Source organism: Meles meles, chromosome 18 (genome assembly GCF_922984935.1).
Source record: "Meles meles chromosome 18, mMelMel3.1 paternal haplotype, whole genome shotgun sequence".
NCBI classification, from domain to species: domain Eukaryota; kingdom Metazoa; phylum Chordata; class Mammalia; order Carnivora; family Mustelidae; genus Meles; species Meles meles.
The window spans coordinates 41,931,305-41,958,965 of NC_060083.1; the positions used below are offsets into that span (position 1 = coordinate 41,931,305).

General features: G+C 40.4%; 1 protein-coding gene across 2 annotated transcripts; it reads right to left on the reverse strand.

Annotated features, from left to right (window-relative positions):
• Positions 1 to 682: 682 nt before the first annotated feature.
• On the reverse strand, positions 683 to 27,282 carry MED1 (mediator complex subunit 1). Of its 2 annotated transcripts, XM_045985296.1 has the most exons (17): positions 27,084 to 27,282; positions 24,364 to 24,470; positions 21,593 to 21,671; positions 18,837 to 18,891; positions 18,603 to 18,735; positions 17,879 to 17,907; positions 15,458 to 15,529; positions 14,954 to 15,028; positions 14,401 to 14,474; positions 12,951 to 13,040; positions 11,504 to 11,615; positions 10,302 to 10,426; positions 9,725 to 9,843; positions 8,733 to 8,934; positions 6,458 to 6,553; positions 6,240 to 6,345; positions 683 to 4,197 (listed from the first exon to the last, which is right to left on the reverse strand). In XM_045985296.1, exons 1-17 carry the CDS (start codon positions 27,106 to 27,108, stop codon positions 945 to 947), a joined length of 4,752 nt encoding a protein of 1,583 aa, XP_045841252.1. In that variant the 5' UTR covers positions 27,109 to 27,282; the 3' UTR covers positions 683 to 944. The 2 variants fall into 2 exon arrangements, with proteins under 2 accessions (XP_045841252.1, XP_045841253.1); XM_045985297.1 differs by lacking the exons at positions 18,603 to 18,735; positions 24,364 to 24,470; positions 27,084 to 27,282 and having other exon boundaries at positions 21,593 to 21,653.
• Positions 27,283 to 27,661: the final 379 nt, after the last annotated feature.

Genomic DNA, 27,661 nt, shown 5'->3' on the forward strand with positions numbered 1-27,661 from the left:
ACTGCATCTGAAAACATGTTTACTTCCCAAAAAGCCAGCCCAGCCTTTATTAAAGGACAAAAGAGACTATAAATCAGTACCTCCACAGAGAGGTAACTCCTAATATTCCTATGATGTCTGAACCCTACGATAAACCTCCTAAAACAAAAATACCATTTTGGTTTTTCTATTTAACTCCAAAGGTGGACTCTGACTAATCTGTTTGGGCTTAATGCTATAGTACCAGCACAAGCTACAGGCTCCCTACCACCAAATAAGCCTTGCTCTTCCACCTCCCATTACTTTGAACCCTGAACCTTATAGAATTAGAAACACTGTATAAAGACAAACAGATAAGGGGTTAAAATATTACAAATAAATAGCTAAAATTATCTTCCCTCCCCCAATCACTCCTAAGAAACAGACACCAAACATTACTTAAGTGTCCAAAATGACCAAAGTCCTTCATTTGCCCATGCCTCAAATGGACAACTATCCAAACAAAGTGAACAACCTTCATGCAAATGCATCAAGGAATGTATTGCTTTTTCATTTGCTGCCCAGCCCTTCAAATACATGCACTAAAATGAGTTAAAACATGGCCTAAAAATGGAAAAAGGGAGGAAAAAATATATATGAATATTTCCCACAAAACTGTTTCCCACCCTTCCCTCTCCCTATGCCCCACCCGCCCCCTCCCATTCATAAGCAAGTATTTTAACTTTTTTTTTTTCCCTCTTTTTTCTCTGGCAAAGGAAAAGGTGATTCTTGGTAACCAAAATCAAACCCTATGGTCTCTTTAGTAGGGTCTGGCTATGCCTTTCTAAATTTACCCAGCTCGGTGTCAAAGCCATGCCATTTAAGATTCTTGAACACAAAATCAGACCTGACTCACCCCTTATGGTGGTTTGCCTATAAACTTACTAGTTTTTCTCTGGCCATTTTTGTCTTAAAAAATAAGGTTCCTAATTGCCAATTAGGGCCACATCCATAAGATCGTCATCTTCCTCCCCAATCATAAAGTCAGGGCTGAGCCTTGAGGGCCTGTCTGTAGATAAAATTGTGTTGCTTGTCATAGACAAGGACTGGTCTGAAGAGATGGGTGATTTAGACCAACTCTCTGGCTTGATGCTATGAGATTTTTTCTTGTCCCGGTCTTTGTCCCGGTCCCGGTCCCGATCTTTGTCTTTTACTTTCTTCTTTTCTTTTTTGTGCTTCTTATGCTTTTCTGTGCTGTATTCTGGAAGAGGTCGGATACCATCATCTGAGCTGGGACTGTTCTGATAAGATTTCTCTGCTATGGAGGAGCCTGACTCACTTTCACTGTCCAGATTCTGGGGGGTATATGCTGGTGACTTACTATGGCTAGGAGAGCCACGCTCATGCTTTGGAGTGGAACCACTGATGAGTGGAGAGCCATAGTTTTTGGAAGAGGTCATCTGAGGCCTGAGCCCTTCTCCACTACTCTCCCCAGGTTTCTGCAAAGTCACTTTGGCTTTAATACTGGGAGAACCCCCATCATGCTTACTGATGATAATTTTTGCCACACCTGTGCTCCCCACATTTTTTGACTCTGAGGTCTTCTTAGATGAATCCACTGAACCCCCCGAGGTGGAAACCTTGGATTTTTCTTTATCACTTTTCTCACGCTTACTCTGGAACTCTCCTCCTGACATGTTATGTTTGGAGGACATTGGATGGCTAGAAGAATTTGTGCTCACCCCCATCTGGCCATCCATTGGGTCTTCACCTCCAGGGCCACTGGTGACGACCCCATGCTTCAGTTTATCTATGACAGCTGTTAAGGACGGCTTCTTATTTCTGCTGGGAGATTTCCCTTTGGAACTCCCATGTTGGTTCTGAGAGGATGACATGGAAGAACCACTTGAGGAAAAGGAAGAGGAAGATGCTGTACAAGAATTAGATGATGGGGGAGTTTTCTGGGACAGTGAGCCTGAGGATCCTAACCCTGAAGATGACTTCATGCCAGTGCTTGAACTGGTTCCAGACATATGAGAACCACCAGAACCTGAACTGATGGGGGACTTGGCTTTAGAGGATGGGGGAGTCCCAGGAACAGGCTTCATTGGAGAGGCAAGCTTATCAGAGCCTCCAGGTGGCCTTGAATGAGAAGGGGATATGTTTGGTTTACTTAAAGAAGGATTCATAAGTGATGATGGCTTCCCTTGAGGTTTCATCTTAGTGCTGCTGGAGCCACTGCTCAGTCCATGCTTGGTAATGGGAGAGGAGCCTGGCTTCCCCCCAGACTGGGATGAATTTTTGGACTGGCTAGATCCAGAAGACCCTTGGCTAGAATATACACTGCTGCTTAACTTGGAACTTGATGAACCTTCTGATTTACTGCTTTTCATCTTGCCTGAGTTGGAAGCAGAAGATGAGGAAGAGGAGGAGGAAGAATGGCTATGGTGGCTTTTACTGCCTGAGGAAGACACAGAACCACTACTGGTATACTGACTGTGGGAGGAGGGCTTGCCCACCATCACGGTGCCTTTAGGAATCTGAATAGTGATTTTGGGAATAGGTGGTGTGGCAACACCTGGGGGAGTCTGTGACCTTCCTGAACTGCCTGGAGACTTGGATCCGCCTGTACTGGTAGGTGGAGTGAAAGGTCGGTTAGAAGAACTGTGAGATGGAGACTTTCCTTCAGTGTCTGCCTTCTTCCTCTTTGGAGGTTTATCTTTGCTTTTACCATCATTAGAAGGAGTCCGACTGCGCTTCCCTGGTTTGCTATCTAATCCTGGCCCTGACAGACTACTATTACTGGTGCCGTTGCCTTCCTTTACTCGCTTTTGAGTCTTTTCTTTCCCTAAGTCTCCAGTAGTCAATAAAGGACTCTGGCTACCACTATGATGCTCCATAAGATCTGCAGGACCCAAAGCCTTACCAGCCACTGATATAATACTGAAATCAACTGTGTCAGCTTGGCTGTTGCCTTTAAACTTAGTCTCCCCATTATCACCTCCAAGCATTGGCACCCCCAAAGTATTTAGTGCCTGAGATGCAAATCCTTTGAAATCATCGTTATCTCCACTTTGGCTGCTTTCATCAAAATATTCTTCTCCAAAACCACCTTGGCTCTGGCTGTTCAACAAATCAGGATTAAAATCTACTCCATCAGGAAAAAAATGATTGGTAGGAGAGTCACTACTAGGGCTTCCAGCAGCATCTGCAATTAGGTCAGCTGGATCTGTGTACGGATTTTCATTATTATTGGTTTGAAAGACATCAGGGTCAAAGAGGGCACTCTGAGAATGCCCAGAGCTTGAAGAATCTCGAACAGGGGTACCAATGGGTGGGCAATCGTCACTAGTGCTGGGAAGCTTAGAGGCTTCTTCTGCAATGTCTGAAAGGATATCAGTTACATCTGGGCCAATGCTGTCTGAACTGGATAGTCGGACCATCCTTTGAATACTGGGCTGGGGGTGAGGTACTGGTTGTGGGTAAGTTGTTGGGGGAGTACTACACTGGCTTGGAGCTGGAGTGATGTGTGGCGTATCCAGCGTGTCTGCTGTCATGTTGACATCAAAGATAGGGTTCTGTGAGTCAACATCCATTGAAAATAGCTCCCTCTGAAAGTCATCTTCAGTCTGGTGCTTGGGTTTGTCAGGTGGTAATCTTGATGACTTCTTCTTCTTTGTCTTGTTGCTTCCCGGGCATATTTCCATCCGGGGTGAGCCGGAAGAAGAGTTCTGCCTTTCTAAAGGGCTGCTTCCATAAAGGGTTGAGAAATCCTGGGCAGGGTTATCTTTAAGAAGGTTCATGAGCATCGGGTGGTTCTTGGTGTTGCCGGCCATCGAAGAGACAGGTGGCGGCGTGTGATGAGGAGGGGTCGGACTCGAGCCAATGGTAGACCCCCCGTTCCCTGTGATTTGCAACAAACTGGTAAGAATTGGGTTCTGAGACACCTTGCTGAAGTCCTCCCCATGGCCCACCGACTCATGCCGATCTTTGATGCTCATGCTCATATTAAACAAGGTGGTAATGGGACCCCCCGGAAAGGTGTTGGTTGGTGTAGTGGTACCACTCATTGGGTTGTTGCCTGTGGTCATGCCATACCCTGGGCTGCTAGCCGGGGGCAGGTTCTTTTTCACCATGTCTTCAACTGTCTCTGCAATGAGTGACAGTGCTGGGGTGTCGGCCTGAATGGTTTCAGCTTTCCTCCGAATAGCCCTCATCGTCACAGGGATGGACATACATCTGTAAGATAAGATAGAAAAAACAAAATTAGCAGTGTATTAGCTGCTAAAGGAAAACAATTCTTATTTGGGAAAGCAGGGTTTAATTCTGCCTGAGATTCAGATATGCCCTCAGAGGTTTGCAATACGCAATTCTCAGGTAAGGCAAATAACCTGAAAGGCAGAAATAGTTCTATAAAATGTCAGAGCTGGGCGCCTGGGTGGCTCAGTTAAGTGTCTGCCTTCGGCTCAGGTTATGATCCCAGGGTCCTGGGATTGAGCCTCACGTCGGGATCCCTGCTCAGCAGGAAGTCTGCTTCTCCCTCTCCCACTCCCCCTGCTTGTGTTCCCTCTCTCGCTGTGTCTCTCTCTGTCAGATAAATAAATTCTTTTTTAAAAAATAAATTTTTAAAATAAATTTAAAAAATAAAATAAAATAAATTGCCAGAGCTTTGGGCAAATTCATTCTAAAAAGAATCTGTATCAGTAGGCAATCTCAAAACCTCTCTTGAAGCACTACCAAAAACCAACCAAACCACAAACATAAACAAGAGTCCAAATTAGATGTCACACTGAACTAAAAGAAAATTGATAATAACTCAGTAAGACAGGGCGCCTGGGTGGCTCAGTAGGCTAAAGCCTCTGCCTTCAGCTCAGGTCATGATCCTGGGGTCCTGGGACTGAGCCCTGCATTGTGCTCTCTGCTCAGCAGGGGCCTGCTTTCCCCTCTCTCTCTCTGCCTGCTGCTCTGCCTACTTGTGATATCTCTCTCTCTCTCTCTCTCTCTCTCTGTCAAATAAATAAATAAATAATCTTTTTTAAAAAAATGAACTCAGTAAGAAAATGCCTTCCTTTGGGGCTTCACATGTGATTAATGGGATATGCTATTTCTCTTAATTAATGAACCACTAGGATAATCCCTTGAGCCAACAAATTCTAAACCTTAATGGCTAAGATCATCCCAAATCTATACTGTGAAAAATGCTATTATTGATATAAAATCTTGATTATTTTAAAGCAAAGCAGTTTCTATCTTACAGATAAATTTAGTAATGTATTTTTTTTTAATATTTTATTTATTTGACAGAAATTACAACTAGGCAGAGAGGCAGGCAGAGAGAGAGGAGGAAGCAGGCTCCCTGCGGAGCAGAGAGCCCAGTGGGGCTCGATCCCAGGACCCTGGGATCATGACCTGAGCCGAAGGCAGAGGCTTTAACCCACTGAGCCACCCAGGCGCCCCTAATAATGTATTTTCTAAAACACTCTGCTCTAGAACATTTTAGCAACCTTTCTTAAAAGACCAAATAGTAGTATCTTAGGCTTTTGAATATCACCTGGTTTCTGTCCAACTATTCTGCCATCTTAGCTCACAAGGCACCATAGGGAGGAAAATTAAAAAATGCACCATGTACAATATATAGGGACACATGGGTGGCTCAGTCAGTTGACCTGATTTCACCTCAGGTCATGATCTCAGAATCCTGAGATAAAGCCCCAAATCAGACTCTCCACGCAGCAGGGAGTCTTCTTGGGATTCTCTCTCCCTCTGCCCCCACCCCAACCCTGCACACTCACTCTAAAAAAAAAAAAAAAAAAAAAACTTAAAAAAAAAGGCACAGACAATATATAAATGAATAGATGGGGCTATGGTCCAATAAAATTTATTTACGAAACAGACCACAAGCACCTACTCTAGAAAAATCCAAAATTACATATTAATGTTTCTGGGAAGCTGATTGGCTTAAGTTTATCTTCCCACATGCCAACATTTGACATACTACGTATGTTAAAAAGTGTTGTAAAGTTGGGGGGGGGGGACACCTACATCTTATTTCAGCTGTCTCCTCCTAAAACAACCCTAACACTGGACCTAAAGTTATCTACCTTATTTCCTATTACTCTCATAAAGATAATCAAAAAACCAAAGCTCACATTGCTTTTGAATCTCAAAGCAGAGAAAGGTGAATTCAAAGCGGTGACTAAATTCTTTCTTCCTAAATTCCCATTCACTGTGATACTCAAAACAGCATTAATGGGACTCTGATGGAAAAGGGCCAGTGCTACCTTTGAACAACTTTGGCAATGAAGTCATCTGTGCAGATGAGTGCATCTGACAGCCCCTTGTACAGTTTACAGCTCACATGTGTTGAGTCCTGCACATCCATTACCACTGAAAGACAAAATATATACGAGTTGAGAGAAATTCAGTTTCTGGCTTCAAAAAGAAGATAAACGGACCAAACCACTGCCCTAAGAATAGTGCTAACCCCCTCACAACTCACCACACACCAGGGAGTCATTCACAGGGTGCTGAAAAGATATGCTGAAACGGGACTCTGAGAGAGGACATACTTCAAATTGGAGGAGGCCAGGAGAATCTAAAAGGCAAAGTAAAGGATCATAAAATAATCAACCAGATATAAGACTAGACATTAGTAAATAATAATCCCTAAGTATACAGAACGAAATTCTGTCTCCTTAAAAACTAAATCCCAGGGGCACCTGGGTGGCCCAGTCATAAGTGGTCTACCACGGCTCAGGTCATGATCCCAGGGTCCTAGGATTGAGCCCTGCATCGGGCTCTCTGCTCAGGGAGCCTGCTTCCCCCCCTCTCTCTGCTTGCTTCTCTGCCTACTTGTGATCCCTGTCTGTCAAATGAATAAATAAAATCTTTTAAAAAAATTTTATTTAGGGGCGCCTGGGTGGCTCAGTGGTTTAGGCCTCTGCCTTCGGCTCGGGTCATGATCTCAGGGTCCTGGGATCGAGCCCTGCATCGGGCTCTCTGCTCAGTGGGGAGCCTGCTTCCTCCTCTCTCTCTGCCTGCCTCTCTGCCTACTTGTGATCTCTGTCTGTCAAATAAATAGATAAAATCTTTAAAAAAAAAAATTTTTTTTATTTATTCATTTGACAGAGAGATCACAAGCTGGCTTCTCCCTCTCCCTCTACCTGCTGTTCCCCCTGCTTGTGCTCTGTCAAATAAATAAATAAAATCTTTAAAAAAATGAAGTCATATCCATGGGGTGCCTGGGTGGCTCAGCTGGTTAAGCAGCCAACTCTTGATTTTGGCTCTGGTCATGATCTCAGGGCTCTGCAGGGAGTCTCCTTGAAGGTTCTCTCCCCCTCTCCCTTCGCCCTTTCCCCTGCTTGCAGTCTCTCTAAAATAAAAAAATCTATAAAATAATTAAGTAAATAAATAAAATGACATCCTTATGCCAAATACACATATAATACCTAACTATCATCATAGGTCATTAAGCCAAACATACTGGCAGCCCAGAGAAAAGGATCACATACTTTCTGGGAAAAAGCACACATCTTGCAGGACTAACTTCATAACTATCTTACAAAAACTATTTCCAGATGCCCTCAAACTACTTGGAGAATTCTCATTCAAATACATGAAATTTGAATTCATGTATGAATTCAAATGAATTCAATTCAAAATGAATTCATTCAAATACATGAAATAGAAAGGTCATAAGCACACCTGCACACACTCAGTGTCATTAGTCTCTCTAATATTTTCTCATTTCTAAAGCAGTCTTTTTTTTTTTTTTTAAGATTTTATTATTTATTTGAAAAAGTGAGCAAGAGCGAGAGAACACAGCAGAGAAGGGTGAAGGGAGACAGAAAAGCAGATACCCTGCTGAACAGGGAGCCCAACATGGGGCTCAATCCTGGGACTCCAAGATCATGACCTGAGCTGAAGGCAGACACTTAACGGACTGAGCCATCCAGGCACCCCTCTAAAACAATTCTTATTCCCAAAAAAGAGATCTCCGGATTTGCCTTCTTTGTTTCTTTTTGCCTGCCATTCCCACTAATACAGCTCTCTCACTGAAGTGCTTTACAACTAAGGTAAAAAATTAACTACAGTTAATTAGAGCAGCCAAAAGTTTCATCAGGGATTCTAACAGCAGACCGTTTGAAAAATATCAGCATTCCAGAATCTTGGGAGAAAAAGAAAAGGGCATGGGTCTTACCCCTTTTTAAGCTATATGCTTGAGTTCCCCAAAGAATGGGGACAGGAAACACTCAGGCAGGACTAAAAGCTGGCAAGCACTGTCATAACCACCTAAAATTTAAATCTCAAGAAATCATCTCTGGGCCACCTGGCAGAGCATGTAACTCTTGATCTCAGGGTTATGAATTAGAGATTTCTTAAGAAAGAGAAAGAGAGAGAGAGAAAGAAGGAAAAAGAAAGAAATCATCTCTTTCCATAGCATCCCAAGTTCTATCTTCTATACCTATTGTAAGATTCAGGCCTGTAGGTACCTAATTATATTACTGTATGCAGAAAAAGAGTTAAGTCCACTGTAAAAAAAAAAAAAAACAGTGGTTTCCAAATGCCAGTTTATGGATTAGTTCCATCATAATTGTATGTGGAGCTTAAACTAGATTCCCAACTCCTCCCACTTAGGTTCTAATTCAGTTCACTTGCAAATGGAAACCAGTTATAAAAGCTCCACAGGAGATATGATAAGCCACCAAGTTAGAGAACCATGAGAACAAACAGTTTCCATTTGCCAGTAGGTATATCAAAAGGAAAGGCAATACCTTCTTTCAGAATAGTTCTTTTAACACAACTTCCTATTAGGGTGTTATAGGCCACTTGATGTCTGATCAGATTTAGGATAAGAGGAACTCGGCCAGGGTGCTGAAAGGTGATTTTGCTAACTAGGGTTCCCTGTAGACTTCTGCCATCTGGAAGAGGAGCATCCTTGTTGAGGAAATAGCAGTGCTGCTGACCTGGAAGAGCCTGGGCAAAAAGAACAAAGGAAATGAACACTATTTACTCACCAATCGTGCTCCAACCACAAAATATCCTGGGAAAACCCCCTACTCCTCAAAAATCAGCAGCAGTTTCTCAGTGAATAATAAAACTCCCCAGTGAATTCTTTGGTCAGCTAACATTATAAAGGCCAATTACTCACTTGGCCAAAAAGACCCCTTTTCTATAAATGTTCTATTAGTGGTTTCCTAACCTAACAAAATTATAAACTATATAAAAATCTATATAAAAGAGCCCCTAAACCATAAATGCAAAATCGCTATTTTTAATAAAATACCTTGTATGTTTGTAACACAATCAGAATTTGGGAACTACTACTTTAGACTGTCCTCAAACATTCAAATAAATTCAAGTCCAGATGAGGTTTTGGAACCTTCCTTATTTTATTCAATCTAGCACTTTCTTCTCTGTATGTACTTGAAAGATGTTTTCAGATTAAAGCTCATGACACTTGGAAGAATTACACATTAAGAATTCTTAACAGCTACTTACAAACTTATAAAAGTTCAGGATACTATTAAGAGACTTTCATCTGAAATTTTGGTCATGAAATGTACATTGTTACTTCCTGACTTGGAAGCTCATGTTCTTTTTCTTCAGTATGTTTCAGAAATTTCTGTAATTTCCTGCCTGAATGAGGAACTAGGATATGATCCAGTAGTCCAAAAGAACGTTTCTGACCTCAGTAATCCGATAAAGGAAGATTCTGATCATAGGTTCAAATTTAACCTACAACAATCTATGGAGCTTTACTTACAGCATAAAATCTCATGTTGTGATTCAAAGGTATGGGGTCCGGGTCCTTTGACAGCTCAAATTGAGTGATTAGTTCATAGAGGGGTACATAAGTTGGTTGAGTTTCAAACAATGGAATTCCTAGAAAAATAAGGATCAACATGATGATCATAATAACATCAAAATGTTGACAGCTCAGTTTTCCCTTCATGACTTCTATTTCATTCATCCATTTATTGAAAAAGTACTTACTAAGCATTTACTAGTACAAAGCACATGACATTCATACCCATCAGTACTTCCTTGAGGCTAAGACTGAAAGTCTAAGATCATCTGAATTTGAAGTTTGTTTTTCCAATTTTTAACAAGAATTAGTTCGTTTTGTTTTGTTTTTTTTTTAAGATTTTATTTATTTGACAGACAGAGATCACACATAGGCAGAGAGAGAGAGGAGAAAGCAGGCTCCCCGCATTGCAGAGAGTCCGATGTGGGGCTCGATCCCAGGACCCTGGGATCATGACCTGAGCCGAAGGCAGAGGCTTTAACCCACTGAGCCACCCAGGCGCCCCAAGAATTAGTTCTTGATGCTTAAAACTCACCTGTGCAGTTCTGAAGCTTCTGAACAAATGCTCTAGATACTGGGATTGGCTGGGGGAATTTCAAGAAGAAACAAGCAGGAAGATCAACACTGTTGGCACTGGTAATAGAGGAGAAGGAGGGGGTCCTTCAAAAAAAAGGGAGGAGGTTGGTTGGATTTTGACTTCATATAAAAATGAAAAATCTAAACACCCATTCTTAGACATGCCCATATCATTTAACAAAAGCCTATCAAAGGTTCACTCTTTTGGGGCATCTGACTGGCTCAGTCGCTAGAACATGGGACTCTTGGTCTTGAGATCATGAGTATGAGCCCCACACTGGTTGTAGAGATTACTTAAATAAATTTTTTAAAAAAGGTTTTAAAAAGTTCACTTTTGGGGCACTTGAGTGGCTCAATCAGTTAAGCATCCATCTGACTTTTTTTTTCAAGATTTTATTTATTTATTTGACAGAGAGAGAGGGATCACAAGTAGGCAGAGAGGTAGGCAGAGAGACAGAGAGGGAAGCAAGGCTCCCCGCTGAGCAGAGAACCCAATGCGGGGCTCAATCCCAGGACCCTGAGATCATGACCTGAGTGGAAGGCAGAGGCTTAACCCACTGAGCCACCACAGGTGCCCCTCTACCCGACTCTTGATTTCAACTCAAATCATGATCTCAGGGCCATGGGATCAAGCTCCGAAATGAGCCCAGCATCGGACTCTGTGCTCAGTGCAGAGTCTACTCGTCCCTCTCCCTCTGCTCCTCTCCCCTGCTAGTGTGCACACACGCACACACATGCTCTCAAATAAATGATAAATAAGTCATAAAAAAAGTTCATCTTTCAACCTTCTTCCCCCAGTTGCAAAACATCCTATTTATTAACCCTAAAGTATTTAATAAAGCATCTATCTTGAGTCTCTAGTTAGTACTCTAATCAACAGAAGTCTCATGATCAACATAAGGAAAAAAAGCAGTCATTAAACCAGTGAAATTAGAAGTAGTACAGTTCTTCTCTTTCTCTCTCAGGATAGACAATGTGTTCTATAAACAGACTTCACAGAGGAACACTCAAATAGATAATGAAAAGAGAAATTAAATGGATAAAATAAAAAGTTAATCTCTAGAAAGTCAAGTGAGGAAAGAGGCAAGTCAAAGTCATACTTGTTTCATACTGGGCTTGAAGTTGAAAAAATGAACCTTGCTAGCATTATACTTAACTTACCATTTGTTGTCAACTGGATGTGACCCCATAATTAATGGTGCAATTGGGAGTTTATACATAGCAGATGTTCCCTCGATTGTCACTGATGCGTTCATGCCCAATGATCGAGGAACTGAGAATAGGAAAGAAAAAGAGTATTCTCCAAAGTAACACAAATTACAAGGATCTTAACATTTAAAAACAAAAATCAGGCTAACTTCTGCTAATTTGTCAGCCCTAATTTGCCAGAATACCTATATGATTTAGAAATGCGAGAAGCTACCTTCTACAACCAATATTTCTGTCAGTAAATAAAACAAAATATAGGAAACAATGCAGTCCAAAGAAGAAAAAAATTTAAAAGCTCATTACCAACACTTAATTATTTTCTCCAATTCCAGAATGCATTTAAATAGAATTATGACTATAGGATAGTCAATGAGTTAAGTTACAATAAGGGGACCAAATGAAGTATTAAGCCGATTCTCACTGTTTCAGTGTATTAAAATGCAAATAGGGAGTGCCTGGGTGGTTCAGTTGGTAAAGCATCCGACTCTTGATCTCATCTAAGGTCTTAACCTCAGGGTTGTGAGTTCAAGCCCCACAATGGGCTTCCCCTTTGTTCTAATAAGAAATAAAATTTAAAAAATGCAAATAGAGGGGCACCTGGATGGCTCAGTGGGTTAAAGGCTCTGCCTTCAGCCCAGGTCATGGTCCCAGGGTCCTAGGATCGAGCCCTGCATCGGGCTCCCTGCTCTGCGGGGAGCCTGCTTCCCCCCTCTCTCTCTGCCTGCCTCTCTGGCTACTTGTGATCTCTGTCTCTCAATAAATAAACAAAATCTTAAAAAAATAATAATAAAAAATAAAAAATGCAAATAGAAAATAGCATCCATTATTGTATTCTTTAGTGAGTTGGCTAATCTCTTCACCTTTGAAGTAATGATTAAAGGGGAATATTTCAAGTCAAATGGTTTACACCTTTTCATTCATTCATTTGCTTGTTCAAAAGCACCTGTTAAGCTTTTACTATTATATGTATGTACACATACATGTATCTATACTTAAGAGTGTGTATGTGAATCAGATGAAAAATCTGATAGGAACAGCAAACTCTGGTAGGATGGCAAACTTATTACGAAGTAGCAAATCAGGAAATACACAGCCAGGCTCAGGCATTCAAATTATTTTATTTTATTTTTTTTTTTTTTAAAGATTTATTTATTTATTTGACAGACAGAGATCACAAGCAGGCAGAGAGGCAGGCAGAGAGAGAGGAGGAAGCAGGCCTCCTGCTGAGCAGAGAGCCCGACATGGGGCTCGACCCCAGGACCCTGGGATCATGACCTGAGCCAAAGGCAGAGGCTTTAGCCCACTGAGCCACCCAGGCGCCCCTCAGGCATTCAAATTATTTTAAATATTTTTAAAACACTAAAGAAAACCTTCAGTTGCTTTTCAGTTAAAGTCTTACCATTATTCTCATGCAAAATGATGGGAGATGTAGTTTTATCATCCAGCAGGTCAGAAGGAGAGGCATAGTACTTCAAATTCATTAAATGACCTACGCAAAATAAAACATCACTGTTTTTATTAGGTAAATTGCAAATAAAAACGTTCCCATTTTTACAAAACTATATATGAGAAAGTAAATTTCATATGCTCCAAAATAACTTATGAAATATGATGAACCCTAAAAATTGAATCTAGTGGCAATAATTTACTTCACAATTTAAAAGTGTAACGGGGGTAGAGGGCACCTGGGTTGGTTAAGTGATCGCCTTTGGCTCCGGTCATGATCCTGGCATCCCGGGATTGAGTCCGGGCTCCCAGCTCAGTGGTGAGTCTGCTTCTCCCTTGACCCTCTCCCCTCTCATGCTCTCTCACTCACTCTCTCTTGAATAAATAAAATATTTAAATATATATATATAACAATAATAATAAAATAAAAATGTAACTGGGGAAAGGCAGGTATTAATACCTTAGAAACCATTTAAAAACACACAAATGACTGGTAATTTTCTCCCTCTGCTTATAACCAAGGTATAAATGTAATGACTCCTTAACTAAAATAAAACATTTATACATTTTTCAGGGTGCCTCAATGGCTCAGTGGGTTAACTGATCGACTCGATTTCCGCTCAGGTCATGATCTCGGCTCTATGCTCAGCAGGAAGTCTGCTGGAGATTCTCTCTACCTTTCCCCCTGCCCTTTCCCCCGCACATCACTTGCACACTCTTTCTGTGTCTCTCTCAAATAAATGAATAAATCTTTAAAAATAAATTAATAAATAGGGGAGCCTGGATGGCTCAGTCGGTTAAGTGTCTTGTCTTCAGCTGAGGTCATGATCTTGGGGTCCTGGGATGGAGTTCCACATCGGGTTCCTTGCTCAGCAGGGAACCTGCTTCTCCTTCCCCCTGCCTGTGTGCACACTCTCTCTTGCTCTCACTCTCTGACAAATATATAAATAAAGTCTTTATTTTTTTTTAAGATTTTATTTATTTATTTGACAGACAGAGAACACAAGTAGGCAGAGAGGCAGGCAGAAAGAGAGGGGGTAGCAGGCTCCCTGCTAAGCAGAGAGCCTGATGCGGTGTTCAATCCCAGGACCCTGAGATCATGATCTGAGATGAAAGCAAAGTCTTAACGCACTGAGCCACCCAGACACCCCTAAGTAAAGTCTTTAAAAAATAAAATGAAATTGGGACGGCTGGGTGGCTCAGTTGGTTAAACGTCTGCCTTTGGCTCTGGTCACAATTCCAGAACCCTGGAATTGAGTCCCCCCATTGGGCTTCCTGCTCAGCGGGCAGTCTGCTTCCCCCCCGCCTGCTGATCTCCCTACTTGAACTCTCTCTCTCTGACAAATAAATAAATAAAATCTTTTATAAATATTTTTCAAAGTAAGCAAAGTAGGATCACATACCCCCACTTCTTGGAGTAAGATAGCCAACACTTCCATGAAGAATCTTATCCAAGGGACCAGCATTGGTTGCCTTCCTATGAGACAAATGATCTATGTTTGCTTGTATTAAAGCCCTGAAGGTATTAGTGCACAATGTCCTAATAAGAAGCTGTTAAAAGTTTTAGAATACTACCTTAGTAAGTTGTCCTATAACTGGACATATAACAATTGTATTTCACATTCAAGGTAAAGAGACTATTTACAAGTATAAACCAGTTTGTGATATGGTGAACAAAAATTACAACTAGACTATTATTTATCAGATGTGAGGCCAGGTTTGACAAGTCTTCAAATAAAACTGATGGAGTATCAACCAACAACTTAGACATACTGAGAAAATGAAATGCAATCACTTGGAAAGTAAAAGGAGATGGACAAGATATACGATATAGGTAAAATACATAATAATATGAAGCTATAAGGTAATATAGCACCCTAGCAACCCCCAGATGAAAAGCTTTGAAAACAAAGTATCCAGAGGGTCATATGGAATTGACACATTAGCCAGTCTTACCAATACATAACTGCCATTTTAGATAGGTCCTGTTCTAAGGATTGGAGAGCCAGGTACATTTTAGTCTTCAGTTTGCTAGAACGAAGATGAAGAGAACGAGAGTCAAGCAGCTGAAAAATATATACTTACACATACATACAAACAAACATTAACATAGCCTAGAGGGCAATTCTGTTTGAAAGAGCCAGGCTAGTTAACAGAATCCCAGGTAGGTTAAAAATAAAAATGATGAGCCAGTTCCACAACTAATTACTTTTCAGCTTAAAAATCAGTATGTTGAAGACATCTCAAGGATTTAGTCTCTTTTAGCATTATAAACAATTATACAGAAATTATTTACTTCAAATAGCTTTGAAAGATATAAAGTTGGAAGCTATAGGTTGTCAGTATGAAAAGAAATCACAAATAAGATAGGGCAGAAGACTGGTAAGTTTCCAAGCACAAAATTGTTTACATCTATACTGGTTTTTCCAACAAAAGCAAAAAAATTAAAAAAATACTTACTTGTCTCCTGGAAGGTTATAAAGATTAACAAGACCCTTAAGGTGCTTAGAAAATTCATCAAAATTTTTTTCCCTATAAGGAGTTTGGGGGAGAGGGAAGAGAATAAAACATACAATTACTACTCAATCTTAATGCAAAGCGCCAAAAATCATGGCTACCTAAAACTAATTTTAATAATTTGGTTTACTCTTTCCCCCCCAAAGTTTTCTAGAATCAATCAAAAGTAGCAAAAGAAAATGAAATGTTTTCCTTTCTCTATCCCATTTATCTAGAGAAGGTACTCGGAAGCACCTTAAAAGACAGTCAAAAAGACCTAATAATTCATATACTCCAATAATTCAATCCTAACTAATGAGACTTGGTTGAAATAAATCACTTTCTTTTCCCCTTATATGTAACTAAGATGACTGGATGTCATGAGGAAAACAAATTTTTGATTGGAGAGGAAATGGAAATAAATAAATGGGGAAGATAGAACATTTGCATGAATGTTTATGGCAACCTAAAAGCAGAGAGGAAAATGAACACCTGGAGAGAGAGGGGAGACCTAGAGTAAAGGAGGTAAGTACTGTGGAGGCAAACCACAAAATGTTCGTATGACTAGACCTGCTCCAGGAAAAAGAAACTACTAACTAGACCCCTCGCATCCTAGAACTCAATATTCAGGCTTGGATTCTTAGTCAATTGGGTTCTGTGGGCAGGCTCAGGAATCCAACGCAACTCAACAATTCTAATTCTCTGTATCTTTTTTCAAACTAAAAAAAAAAAAGAAGAAAAAGTCTCTTGAAAGCTAAATTGCCCTAACAATGTCAGATTTTAAGGCATTTACTGCGCATTTACTGAGCAAAAATTGAACACTTAGTGCCCAAAATGCCATGAAGACAATAAAACAAAACAAAACAAGAGCAGCAGCAAAAATACCCCCTACCTTAAAATCACTATCTATACCAAGTGACTAAAAATAGCATGTAAAGGCTAATATTATTTCTGAGCTTCCCACTTCAAAACATACTTACAAATTAACTTTAAAACACCACCAGTTCATAAATTGGTGCAGTTTCCTACTTCAGATTAGAACCAGAAATATTGGCTTTCTGGACTATTCTGGCAACATACCTTTGCTAGACTTAACTAAGTCAATGAACTCATAAAAGGGCTGTTTTTATGTTGCCAATTTTTAAAAAGTGGTTCAAATTTGGCACATTTGGCTATGAATACATTAAAATGATCACTGCAAAGGCCAAGTATAAAACTTATTTCCTCAACATTAACATCTTAAGCCATCTCCATGTAGTATCTAAAAACTTTGCTGTATTTAAGACATAAAATTGGTATCATGACTTTCTCAAAATCCCAGAAAGTAAATTTCTACTCGACTTAAAAGGAAAGGATAGGGATGCCTGGGATGCTCAGTGGGTTAAAGCCTCTGCCTTTGGCTCAGGTCATGATCCCAGGTCCTGGGATCGAGCCATGCCATCGGGCTCTCTTCTCGGCAGGAAGCCGGCTTCCTCCTCCTCTCTGTCTGCCTCTCTGCCTACTTGTGATCTCTCTCTGTCAAATAAATAAATAAAAATCTTTAAAAGGAAAGGATAATCCAGGGGGAAATACCATCAACTACTAAGAAACTCTTGAAGTCTGGCACTGCTACTATGATGGGAGTTTATCACACATATACGTTAAATGTAAAATGATTTTTCTCAAAGTGAAAAAAAGTTCTTCCCATAGTATAGATTCAATTTTCTCAAGCCTTCTCTGATTCAATAATTAGGTTCTATTTATTTTTGTTGCACACAGAATTCTTGAGGCTAAATCAGTAGTTTTCAACCCAAAGTGATTGTCCTCCGGGGAACATATGAAAATATTGACAGATATTTTTGATTGTCACAGGTCAGGAGATACTACTGGCAAATAGTGGGGAAAGACGAAGGATGTAGTTAAATGCACAGGGTAGCGCCCTAGAGCAAAGAGTTTTCCAATCCAAACTGTCGATGCTACCAAGGCTGAGAAACCCTGGGGTAGATGGAGCAGGTTAAGAAGCCAAGGTAAAGGGTGCCTGGGTGGCTCAGTGGGTTAAGCCTCTGCCTTCAGCTTAGGTCATGATCTCAGGGTCCTGGGATGAAGCCCCGCATTGGGTTCTCTGCTCAGTAAGGATGCCTGCTCCCCACCCCGCGCCTGCCTCTTGGCCTACTTGTGATCTCTCTCTCTGCCAAATAAATAAAAATCTTTAAAAAAAAAAAAAAAGAAAGAAAGAAAAAGAACCCAAGGTAAGTCAATTCTGAAAGTGAACAAATACAGTCTCTGAAAAATCCTGATCCAAGAAAATAAATATTTTCTTCAGAAGTAACTTCTGATCAGCCTCAAGACTAGCTATAAAGAAGTGCACTGTCTACCAATATCAGAATATAAATGTCTTTTACCTACCTTAGCTGCTGTACAAGTTCTGGACAGCTCTGAAATTAAAGAAATCATGTTAAAACTTTAAACTAATTTAAGGCCTCTGAAGACATCAAAATTTTTTCTCTTTTATTAAAAGCACATGCTTTATAACAAAAATATTAAAACTACAGAAAATCCTTATATTAAGATATCAAAAAGCATCTTCTTTCTACTTAGTAAACCATAGGGTTGGGGTGGGAAATTAAAGATCAAAATATATGAACTAGTTTATAAAGGAATCAACTTTCAATAGCTTGTTTAGAACATTAGGACCTCCTTTTAATGCCATCCTTGGAGTCCATATTCAACTGTCTGGTTATACACGTTAAACATTCATCTCTATTACAGGCTTTTTCAGAGACGTTAGCTATGTGTAAGATTATCTGTCCTTGATTATTAGCTCGTTGAGGACAGGGATTTTAAGGAACTTTGTATCCCCAGCACCTATTGTTCAACTGCGGCTCATGTTTGTTGATATGGAAAGCGTTCCTCTAGTGTCTCCACTTGTCAAAGCCTTTGGATGATGTCAGAGATGGACCCATGTTGTTCTAAATTCTAGAGTTATGGGTATTATAGCCCATCACATCATCGCTACAGTGGCTCATGAAAAAATCTAAACCCAAGCTATTTCAAACCCCAACAATTCATTTTAAAATTAATGTCCCTAAGTAAACCCCACAGATTCCAGTGAAATATCAACAACACATACCACAGGATTCTCCCCATGGTGAGCCACTTTTACATCACAAAGCTGTCCTGCAGGATCTAACTGCACTTCCACATAGAACATATCTGACGTGATGTAACATTCAGTGCCACTGGCACTGAGATGAGAGCCCAGTCTAGCAGGAACAAATCAAAACAAAAATTAATAGAAGACACAAATAAAGCCACCCAAAGTCAACACTAAGTTAAATGCTTCTACGGAAGATAGACTACTTACCCATTCTGTCTTGCTATAGACTCTAAGCGGTCAGTCATTGCTGGTAAAGATGTTACTAGGAAAGGATAAAAAAGGGAAATCACCAAAATGCTCCAAATGACTTAAAATTTTATTCTTCAAAGACTGAAACATCCTAAAGATTATATCCATCCTTCCAAGCCATTACATTCAATAGTTCAAATGCTTATAATTTGTACAAGTTCATTGCTAAGACTCAGCTATGACCTAGGCAGTAGTAAGGGTCAAAAAAAAAGATCTAGGGGCGCCTGGGTGGCTCAGTGGGTTAAAGCCTCTGCCTTCGGCTCAGGTCGTGGTCTCAGGGTCCTGGGATCGAGCCCCGCATCGGGCTCTCTGCTCCTTGGGGAGCCTGCTTCCTCCTCTCTCTCTGCCTCCCTCTCTGCCTAGTTGTGATTTCTATCGAATAAATAAAATCTTAAAAAAAAATTAAAAAAAAAAAAAAAAAGATCTGTTTGAGGGGTACCTGGCTGCTCAGTTGGTAAAGCATGTGACTCTTGATCTTGGGGTCATGAATTTGAGCCCCATGTTGGGGGGGCTTATTCAAAAAAAGACCTCTATTTGAAAAAATTATTGGACTTTCTCCTCTCCCTTCTGCATTGCTCATTTGGGATAAGTTATCTTTAACTTCAAAAAGACACATGTATCTGCTCACGCTAGAGTAAGGAAGATTTAACATCAAAACCAAACTAGCATTAAAACAAATATTCAAGGGACGCCTGGGTGGCTGAGTGATTAAGTATCTGCCTGCCTTGGGCTCAGGTCATGATCCTGGGGTCCTGGGATCGAGTCCCACATTGGGCTCCTTGCTCAGCGGGGAGCCCGCTTCTCCCTCTGCCTGCCGCTCCTCCTGCTTGTGCTCCCTCTCTCTCTCTCTGACAAATAAATAAGTAAAATCTTTTTTAAAAAGTTAAAATATTCATAGCAGCAATATTCACTATAGCCAAAAGGTAGAAACAAACCAAATGTCCATTCAAGGATGAAATGAAGAAATAAAATGTATATACATAAAAATATTATTTAGCTTTTCAAAAAAAGGAAATTCTGATACATGCCACAACATGAATGAACACTAAAGACAGTATGCTAACTGAAAAGCCAGTCACAAAAGGACAGATATTGTTTGATTCCACTTATATGAGGTATTTAGAGTAGACAAATTCTTGAAGAAAGTAGAATGATGGTAATCAATGGCTGAGGAGAGGGAGAAACTCATTGTTTAATGAGTCCAGAGTTTCAGCTTGGGAAGATGAAAAAGTTCTAAGATGGATAGTGGTGGTGATGGCTACACACAATGTGAATGTACTTAATGCCACTCAACTATAACTTAAAATGGTTAAAATGGTGAAGTTTATGTTATGTATATTTTACCACAATTTTATTTTATTTATTTATTTTTTTAAAGATTTTATTTATTTATTTGACAGAGAGAGATCACAAGTAGGCAGAGAGGCAGGCAGAGAAAGAGGGAGGAAGCAGGCTCCCTGCCAAGCAGAGAGCCCGATGCGGGACTCGATCCCAGGACCCTGAGATCATGACCTGAGCCGAAGGCAGAGGCTTAAACCACTGAGCCACCCAGGCGCCCATATTTTACCACAATTTTAAAAAAAAGTACCAGCTTCTGCCTCTGTATACTATGGTTATTTCCACAGACTGGAAAGGGCTACCAGAGTTTTTCAACATTGAGACGCTGTGTTGAGATGGAAGAAGCAAAAGTGGGATCCTCTACATTCTGATGAACTAAACAAGGATTATTAACCATTAGAGAAGGAAATGTTAGAAGGGGAGATGAAGGTTGTAGGAACCCACTCTGACTCGAGATTTCAAAGGAAACCCAAGGGGGGAAAAAAACAATATTCAGCTGAATCAGGTTCATTTGTGATGGAAAATTAAAATCGGTTTTTAATTTTTTCCCCCCAAATACACAGAACTAGTAATTTTAAGTATGAATATTCAAGCTCATAATTTAAATTTTATTTCCTTCCCTAAAAACACTGTCCATAAACAATGTAAAACTCTTTTATTAGAGTTTAAATGTCCATCTTACTGTGAGTTAATTAAAAGAGAACATGTAAAGAAAAAAAAGAACTTTTCCCTGCTATCTTACAGTTACCCTCCATCAATTAACTCTTGAATCTCTACCAGCCTCCAAGATGGATCAAAAATAAATCTTTTGGGGCACCTGGTGGCTCAGGGGGTTAAAGCCTCTGCCTTCGGCTCAGGTCATGATCCCAGTGTCCTGGGATCGAGCCCCACGTCGGGCTCTCTGCTCAGAGGGGAGCCTGTTTCCCCCACCCCTGCTTACTTGTGATCTCTGTCTGTCAAATAAATAAATAAAATCTTAAAAAAAAAAAACTTTCAAAAGTTCAGGTAAGCGCCGCCTGGGTGGCTCAGTTGGTTAAGCCACTGCCTTCGGCTCAGGTCGTGATCCTGGAGTCCTGGGATCGAGTGCCTCATCAGGCTCCGGCACCGCAGGGAGTCTGCTTCTCCCTCTGACCTTCTCTCCTCTCATGCTCTCTCTCACTCTCTCTCAAATAAATAAATAAAATCTTTAAAAAAAAAAGTTCAGGTAAGAGCTAATCTCAACTCCATAGTGAAAGCAAGAGTAATACCTAACATAGAAAGTAGATCTATCTCAATTTACATTTCTTCTATTAAGTATAAAACAGTCTTTTTATATTGGGCATTTTAAGAAAGCATATTTCAAAAACATATTTCAAAGCATATTTCATATTACAGACCTTTGAGAGCTTTCTGCAAAGTCTCCAAACAGCTGACCAAATGTTGGTGCCCTCCAGAACTCATCACAACCCTCTTCTCCTGTTAAGAAAACACTTGAGGTAGAAATTAACGAAGTCAACAGTGTTTCAGGTAAATGTACTTCTCCTAGTAGTAATATTTCAGGATAATCTACAGACCAAATGCTATAGTCTTTATACTCTATATACTCAAGATAATCTATAGTCCCCTTTTATTCTATCCATTCATCCACAAGGAAAAGTTCATAAACATGGATACTTCCATATCCATATACATGAGGGTAGAAAAAGGTATGCCCAGATCTTATTTTAGATTAGGAAGAATCAAAAATTAGGAAGAATCAAATGTAATAAGTGAGATCAGCCTCCTGCAGAAGTAACTACATCCTAAGTTTAGTCAGTTAAATAAAATGGCTCAGGATATTTGGAAATTCCTGAATCTAACAAGGTGATTCGCATGTAATCTAATAAAACCAAACCTCAGTAAAATTAGATTGACTCCAAGAAACAGAATGTGTAGTCTAGAAAAAAGGACTCCCGAAGAGCAAAAGATTTGACAGTTTTTCTAATCCTATCCAAGGAAGTTTCTCTGCACAACATTCCAGTCCCTAAAAATGTGAAAAGTTTTATGATACAAGGATAGTTTTTCAGGCTTTTCTATGCCCTAAATCCATCTCTTTGTTCTCATTCCATCTTCATAAAACAAACATCTGACTGAATTAATAACAGGGCTTCCCTTGTCCCTTGAATAGATAAGGGGTTGCTCTGGACAGTGAATACCAATATTTTGCTAAGTGGAAAGATAAACCCTCTGTGGTAAACTAATAAATTGACAATCTGATTTCCATTTTAGTCTACTGAGATTTTGTTACTATCACAATTGTTCAAAACTTCCAAAGTCTCAATACACCAATAAAATTAGGTATCTGAGGGGTGCCTGGGCAGCTCAGTGGGTTAAAGCCTCTGCCTGCAGCTCAGGTCATGATCCCAAGGTCCTGGGATCAAGCCTCACATTGGGTTCTCTGCTCAGTGGGGAGCCTGCTTCCCTTCATCTCTCTCTGCCTGCCTCTCTGCCTACTTGTGATCTCTGTCAAATAAATAAATAAAATCTTAAAAAAAAAATTAGGTGGGGCGCCTGGGTGGCTCAGTAGGTTAAAGCCTCTGCCTTCAGCTCAGGTCACAATCCCAGGGTCCTGGGATCGAGCCCCGCATCGGGCTCTCTGCTTGGCAGGGAGCCTGCTTCCTCACTCTCTCTCTCTGCCTACTTATGATCTCTGTCTGTCAAATAAATAAAATATTAAAAAAAAAAGTATTAAAAAAAATTAGGTATCTGAATAAGCAAATAAGCAAAGTGAAAAGCAGACAGCGGAAGCAAAGTGAAAAGCAGATTTTGTCACATTTAGTGACAAAATCATTACATGATATGCATGAAATCCCTTGCATGATATATGTAGAGCATATATCTGAACATGGCCTTACTATAGTTAGTTGGTTTTCAATGTGAAGACCAAAGTGGTTTGGTTTGGTAACCAAACCAGACACTGGTTCCCCATGAGAGGATTTTAGTAACCACCTGCAATTCTTCTATTTCATGATGTCTCTCTAATGACAATATCATTTACAGACCATATTTCAAAGTAGAATATGGCTACCTGGTAGTATAAAAATGACAACCTCTGAATCCCCATACTGGAAAAACCGCCATTCTTTTATTTAAGGCATTAAACAAAATAATACAAAGAAAAAGCCACATTCTATGTACATAATCCTCAGCCAGAAAATATATATACATTTCTCAAATTTACAGTTACAGAAATCTTTTATATTTTTTTAAGGATTTTTATTTATTCGACAGAGAGAGAGAGAGAGAGCATGCACACGCACAAGCAGGGGAAGCAGCAAGCAGAGGGAGAGGGAGAAGGGAGCCTGACATGTGGCTCAATCCTGGGATCATGACCTGAGCCGAAGGCAGATGCTCATCCCATAGAGCCACCCAGCCACTCCTACAGAAATCTTTTAGCAACACAAACTATAATATCCATTATTTCACTTGATTCTTACAACAAAACTATGTGGAAAAGCAAATGGTACTGTGTGCCTCTACTTTCCAGATGAGGAAACTCAGAGAGTCAATAATTTGTTCAAAGTCACATAAGTAGTAAGTACCTCAAATATAGGTCTTTTGACAGCAAATTTAGTTCTTTTGCTAGGGCTATACTGATATGGTCATTTTAAACACTAATAATAATCTACTAAACTGAACTTACTCTGGATCCAAAGTAAGATTTGGTAGGAAGAAGAGGGCACTTTCATTGAAGTATAACATATATATTAAAAAGTATATAAATTTAAGTGAACAGATCCATGAATTATCACAAAGTAAACACATCCATATAACCATTGCCCAGGTCAAATCAAAGAAGTAAAGTTTTCCAGGGCCTCTGCCTACTTGTGATCTCTCTCTCTGTGTCAAATAAATGAATAAAGTCTTAAAAAAAAAAAAAAAAAATCGAGCCCCACATCAGGCTCCATAATGGGCACAGAGCATGCTTGAGATTCTCTCTTTCCCTCTCTCTGAAACTCCCACCTTCACACCGCCCTGCCCTCTCATGCTCTCACACTCAGTCTTAAACAAATAGACAAAAAACTGAGGACATACCATAATAACTAATTTGGAAAAAATCTACACAGGGAGCTTAGCTTATTAAATAATTATCAAAGCACGACACTTTATCCACCAGCATAATCCTCACCATGACTTGACGCACAAGCTTAATGGTTTCACTCCAAGGTCTATTTTGGTTAAATTTTGCATGGAGCCGTTCCAAGAGAGAACTCATCTTACTCAGCTTCTCCGACTCTACGATATAAATCAGAAAACAGCATTAGAAATTCTTCTTTCAAGACCTCCACAATTTTACTTGCAAAAAACCCCCCCATACTTCGTCCTGGTAACAAACTCAGTGAAAATATTTTTTAATACCATTTACTTCAAAATATACAAATACTTTAGTTTTAATAACAAAAAGACACAGAAATTGGGGTCTAATCAAATGAACACCACAGAATATAAATGATTTCTATTCAGTCTTTTAATGAAAGCCAAAAAAAGAACCACCTCTAATTATGTTTCAGGATCAAGACTACGTTTAGTGACAAAATCATTACATGATATGCATGAAATCCCTTGCATGATATATGTAGAGCATATATCTGAACATGGCCTTACTATAGTTAGTAGGTTTTCAATGTGAAATACGGATTTTCTTAATTTTTTGACATAATTCTAAGAGATTAGTGTATAAGTATTATCAAGAAAACAGACTGTAGGGGCGCCTGGGTGGCTCAGTTGTTAAGTGTCTGCCTTCGCTTCAGGTCATGATCCATCCCAGGGTCCTGGGATTGAGCCCCACATTAGGCTCCCTGCTCAGTGGGAAGCTGCTTCTCCCTCTCCCATACCCCCTGCTTGTATTCCCTCTCTTGCTGTCTGTCAAATAAATAAAATCTAAGAAAGAAAGAGAGAGAGAGACAGAGAGAAAGGAAGAAAGAGAGAAAGAAAGACAACAGGCTGTATTTGCCATTTTAATTTTTCCAGTTTGAAATCAAACTAGAACTATATGGATACGGAATATGTCAATGACTAAAAGATGAGTTTCCAGGAGAGGTCAGAGAAAGGTAGAAAAGTCCTCAGTTTCCTGGACTGAACAACTCCGTGCTCTCCAGCCCTCCTAATTTTTGTTACTGAATTATAATTTTCATTACTGAAATTTAGTTGATTTTTTATTTTTGAATTTGTATTACTTGTATTACTTTTGTAGTACAATTTTAATTAAAATTTTTATTAATTTTTTTAAAGATTTTATTTATTTATTTGACAGATAGAGATCACAAGTAGGCAGAGAAGCAGGCAGAGAGAGAGGAGAAAGCAGGCTCCCTGCCGAGCAGAGAGCCCGATGCGGGCTTCTTAGTATAAATAAGAACCTGTTCTAGAGACCACTGGCAATACAAAAACACACAATCCCCCTGAGATGGTATCTGTGAGGAGGTGTGCGTAAAGTGGAAATAACCATCAAGGAAAGCAAAAATGAGATACGGTGTTAAAAACAGACACATTACAATTGAAACGCAAAAAAGTAAAAGTTCAGTATCAGTCCTGGGGATGTTACAGAAAAGGTGACTGGTGATGTTGGCACTGAAAGATGAATAGAGGGGTGCCTGGGTGGCTCAGTGGGTTAAAGCCTCTGCTTTCGGCTCAGGTCATGGTCCCAGGGTCCTGGGATTGAGCCCCGCATAGGGCTCTCTGCTCAGCGGGGAGCCTGTTTCCCTCTCTCTCTGCCTGCCTCTCTGCCTACTTGTGATCTCTGTCTGTCAAATAGATAAAATCTTTAAAAAAAAAAAAAAAAAGAAAGAAAGAAAGAAAGATGAATAGAATATCAGCAATCACAGTTAAGGCGGTGACATTTTCTAAATCAAGATTCAAATTCCTTCCTCCAATGTCCTCATCTTCTGGAAAACCAGTTTGGAGGCTGTTTCAGCCAGCTTACAGTTCTGAACACATTGTTGACAATTCCACTTTCAAGACTCACTCACTCAAGCATTCTTTTATATGCTGGGGATACAGTAATGGGCAAATTAAGACAAAATTTCTGCCGCATCCAGTTTCCATTTTACACTCACCAATCTCACGCACCCAAGGAGTAAACCTTTCTTTTTCCTCTCCTTTAAAATACACTCCCCACCCCCCTTTTCCTCAAAAAGCCTGATGATAATTACTTTACACGAATGCTCTACCACTTTTTGTGCCAGGGACTACACAATGATGAGTAAGGCAAGCTCCCTGATCTAATAGAGCTGAAAGTGGAGAAGACCGATGGGTAAACATTAATACAGTGATCCTTATTAACAGATCTATATCCAAAATGCTAAGGAAGCATTTAAGAGTGTAGAACTTCAGAGAATCTAAGTAAGGTTCCACAGAAAAGTTGTTTTTTCAGCAGTTGTGAGTTAGTCCAGCCACTGAAAGGATGAAAAGCAACGCATTTTACAAATATACAGTGTGATACAAGATCTGAACATTGTGACATTCTATGAAACTAGTGGGTTTTAAAATCATGAGGTCCTAATCATTTCACTCACGCCAAAACATCCTCCAATACTTGACACCCACGAGGTGTAAGCAAGTTTTAGATTCACTCGCCTGGTCTTCCATCAACTTTAGGCTAAAAATGTCCTGAGGCCCAAATGATTGTCCCTAGCTAAGCAGGAAACCTTCACAGAACTTGAGAGCCCCCACCACACCAAAGTCAGAGCCCTCGATCACCAAAGAAGGCACAGTCAGAAGCTATCCCGCCTCCTGGACTCCACGACCTCGGGAGCTTTGCCCTCACGGAGGCATCGGCCCCCTAGCTCCTCTCACAGATTGGCTCCCCCAAGCTGTGTCCCGCCCCCTGCTTTCCCCCCTCAAGTCACTCACCCTCGGTTTCCCCCTGAGCCTTCATCCTGACGGTGGGGAAGTCCTGAGTCCTACACAAGAGGATAAGCCCTTCCCCACCACTAACGAGGGAACCAAGTTGGTTCGGGCTCCCGGGACGCAGGGCACAGGCCGTCCCCACTCTTCCCGGGGAGGCTCAGTCTGAAGTCCCCGGCGGCAAGAAGAGAAGGGTGCTCCCGGCCGCCGCCATCTTCCCAACGGAACTTCCCAAATACCGCGAGATTAACCGTGATCCTGCGAGAGATAGGAAAAAGGCTGGGCACCAAAATATCGCGAAAAATAGTGAATGCGGTGCTTCTCGCGAGATTTTTCCAATCATGCCTTTCCTTCGGTCTTGGTTGTTTCAAGCGCGTGTGGGTATGGTACTTGTTGACTGTCGGCGCTTGACTCTTCTTCGGAATGGCAAAGGCGTTTGTAAATTAAAATCCCGGCATCTCTTTACTGAAGGACTAGTTATTGGTATCAGATATGTTTTATTAAAGATAATACGCTTTCTTGGGGCGCCTGGGTGGCTCAGTGGGTTAAGCCTCTGCCTTCGGCCCAGGTCATGATCTCAGGAT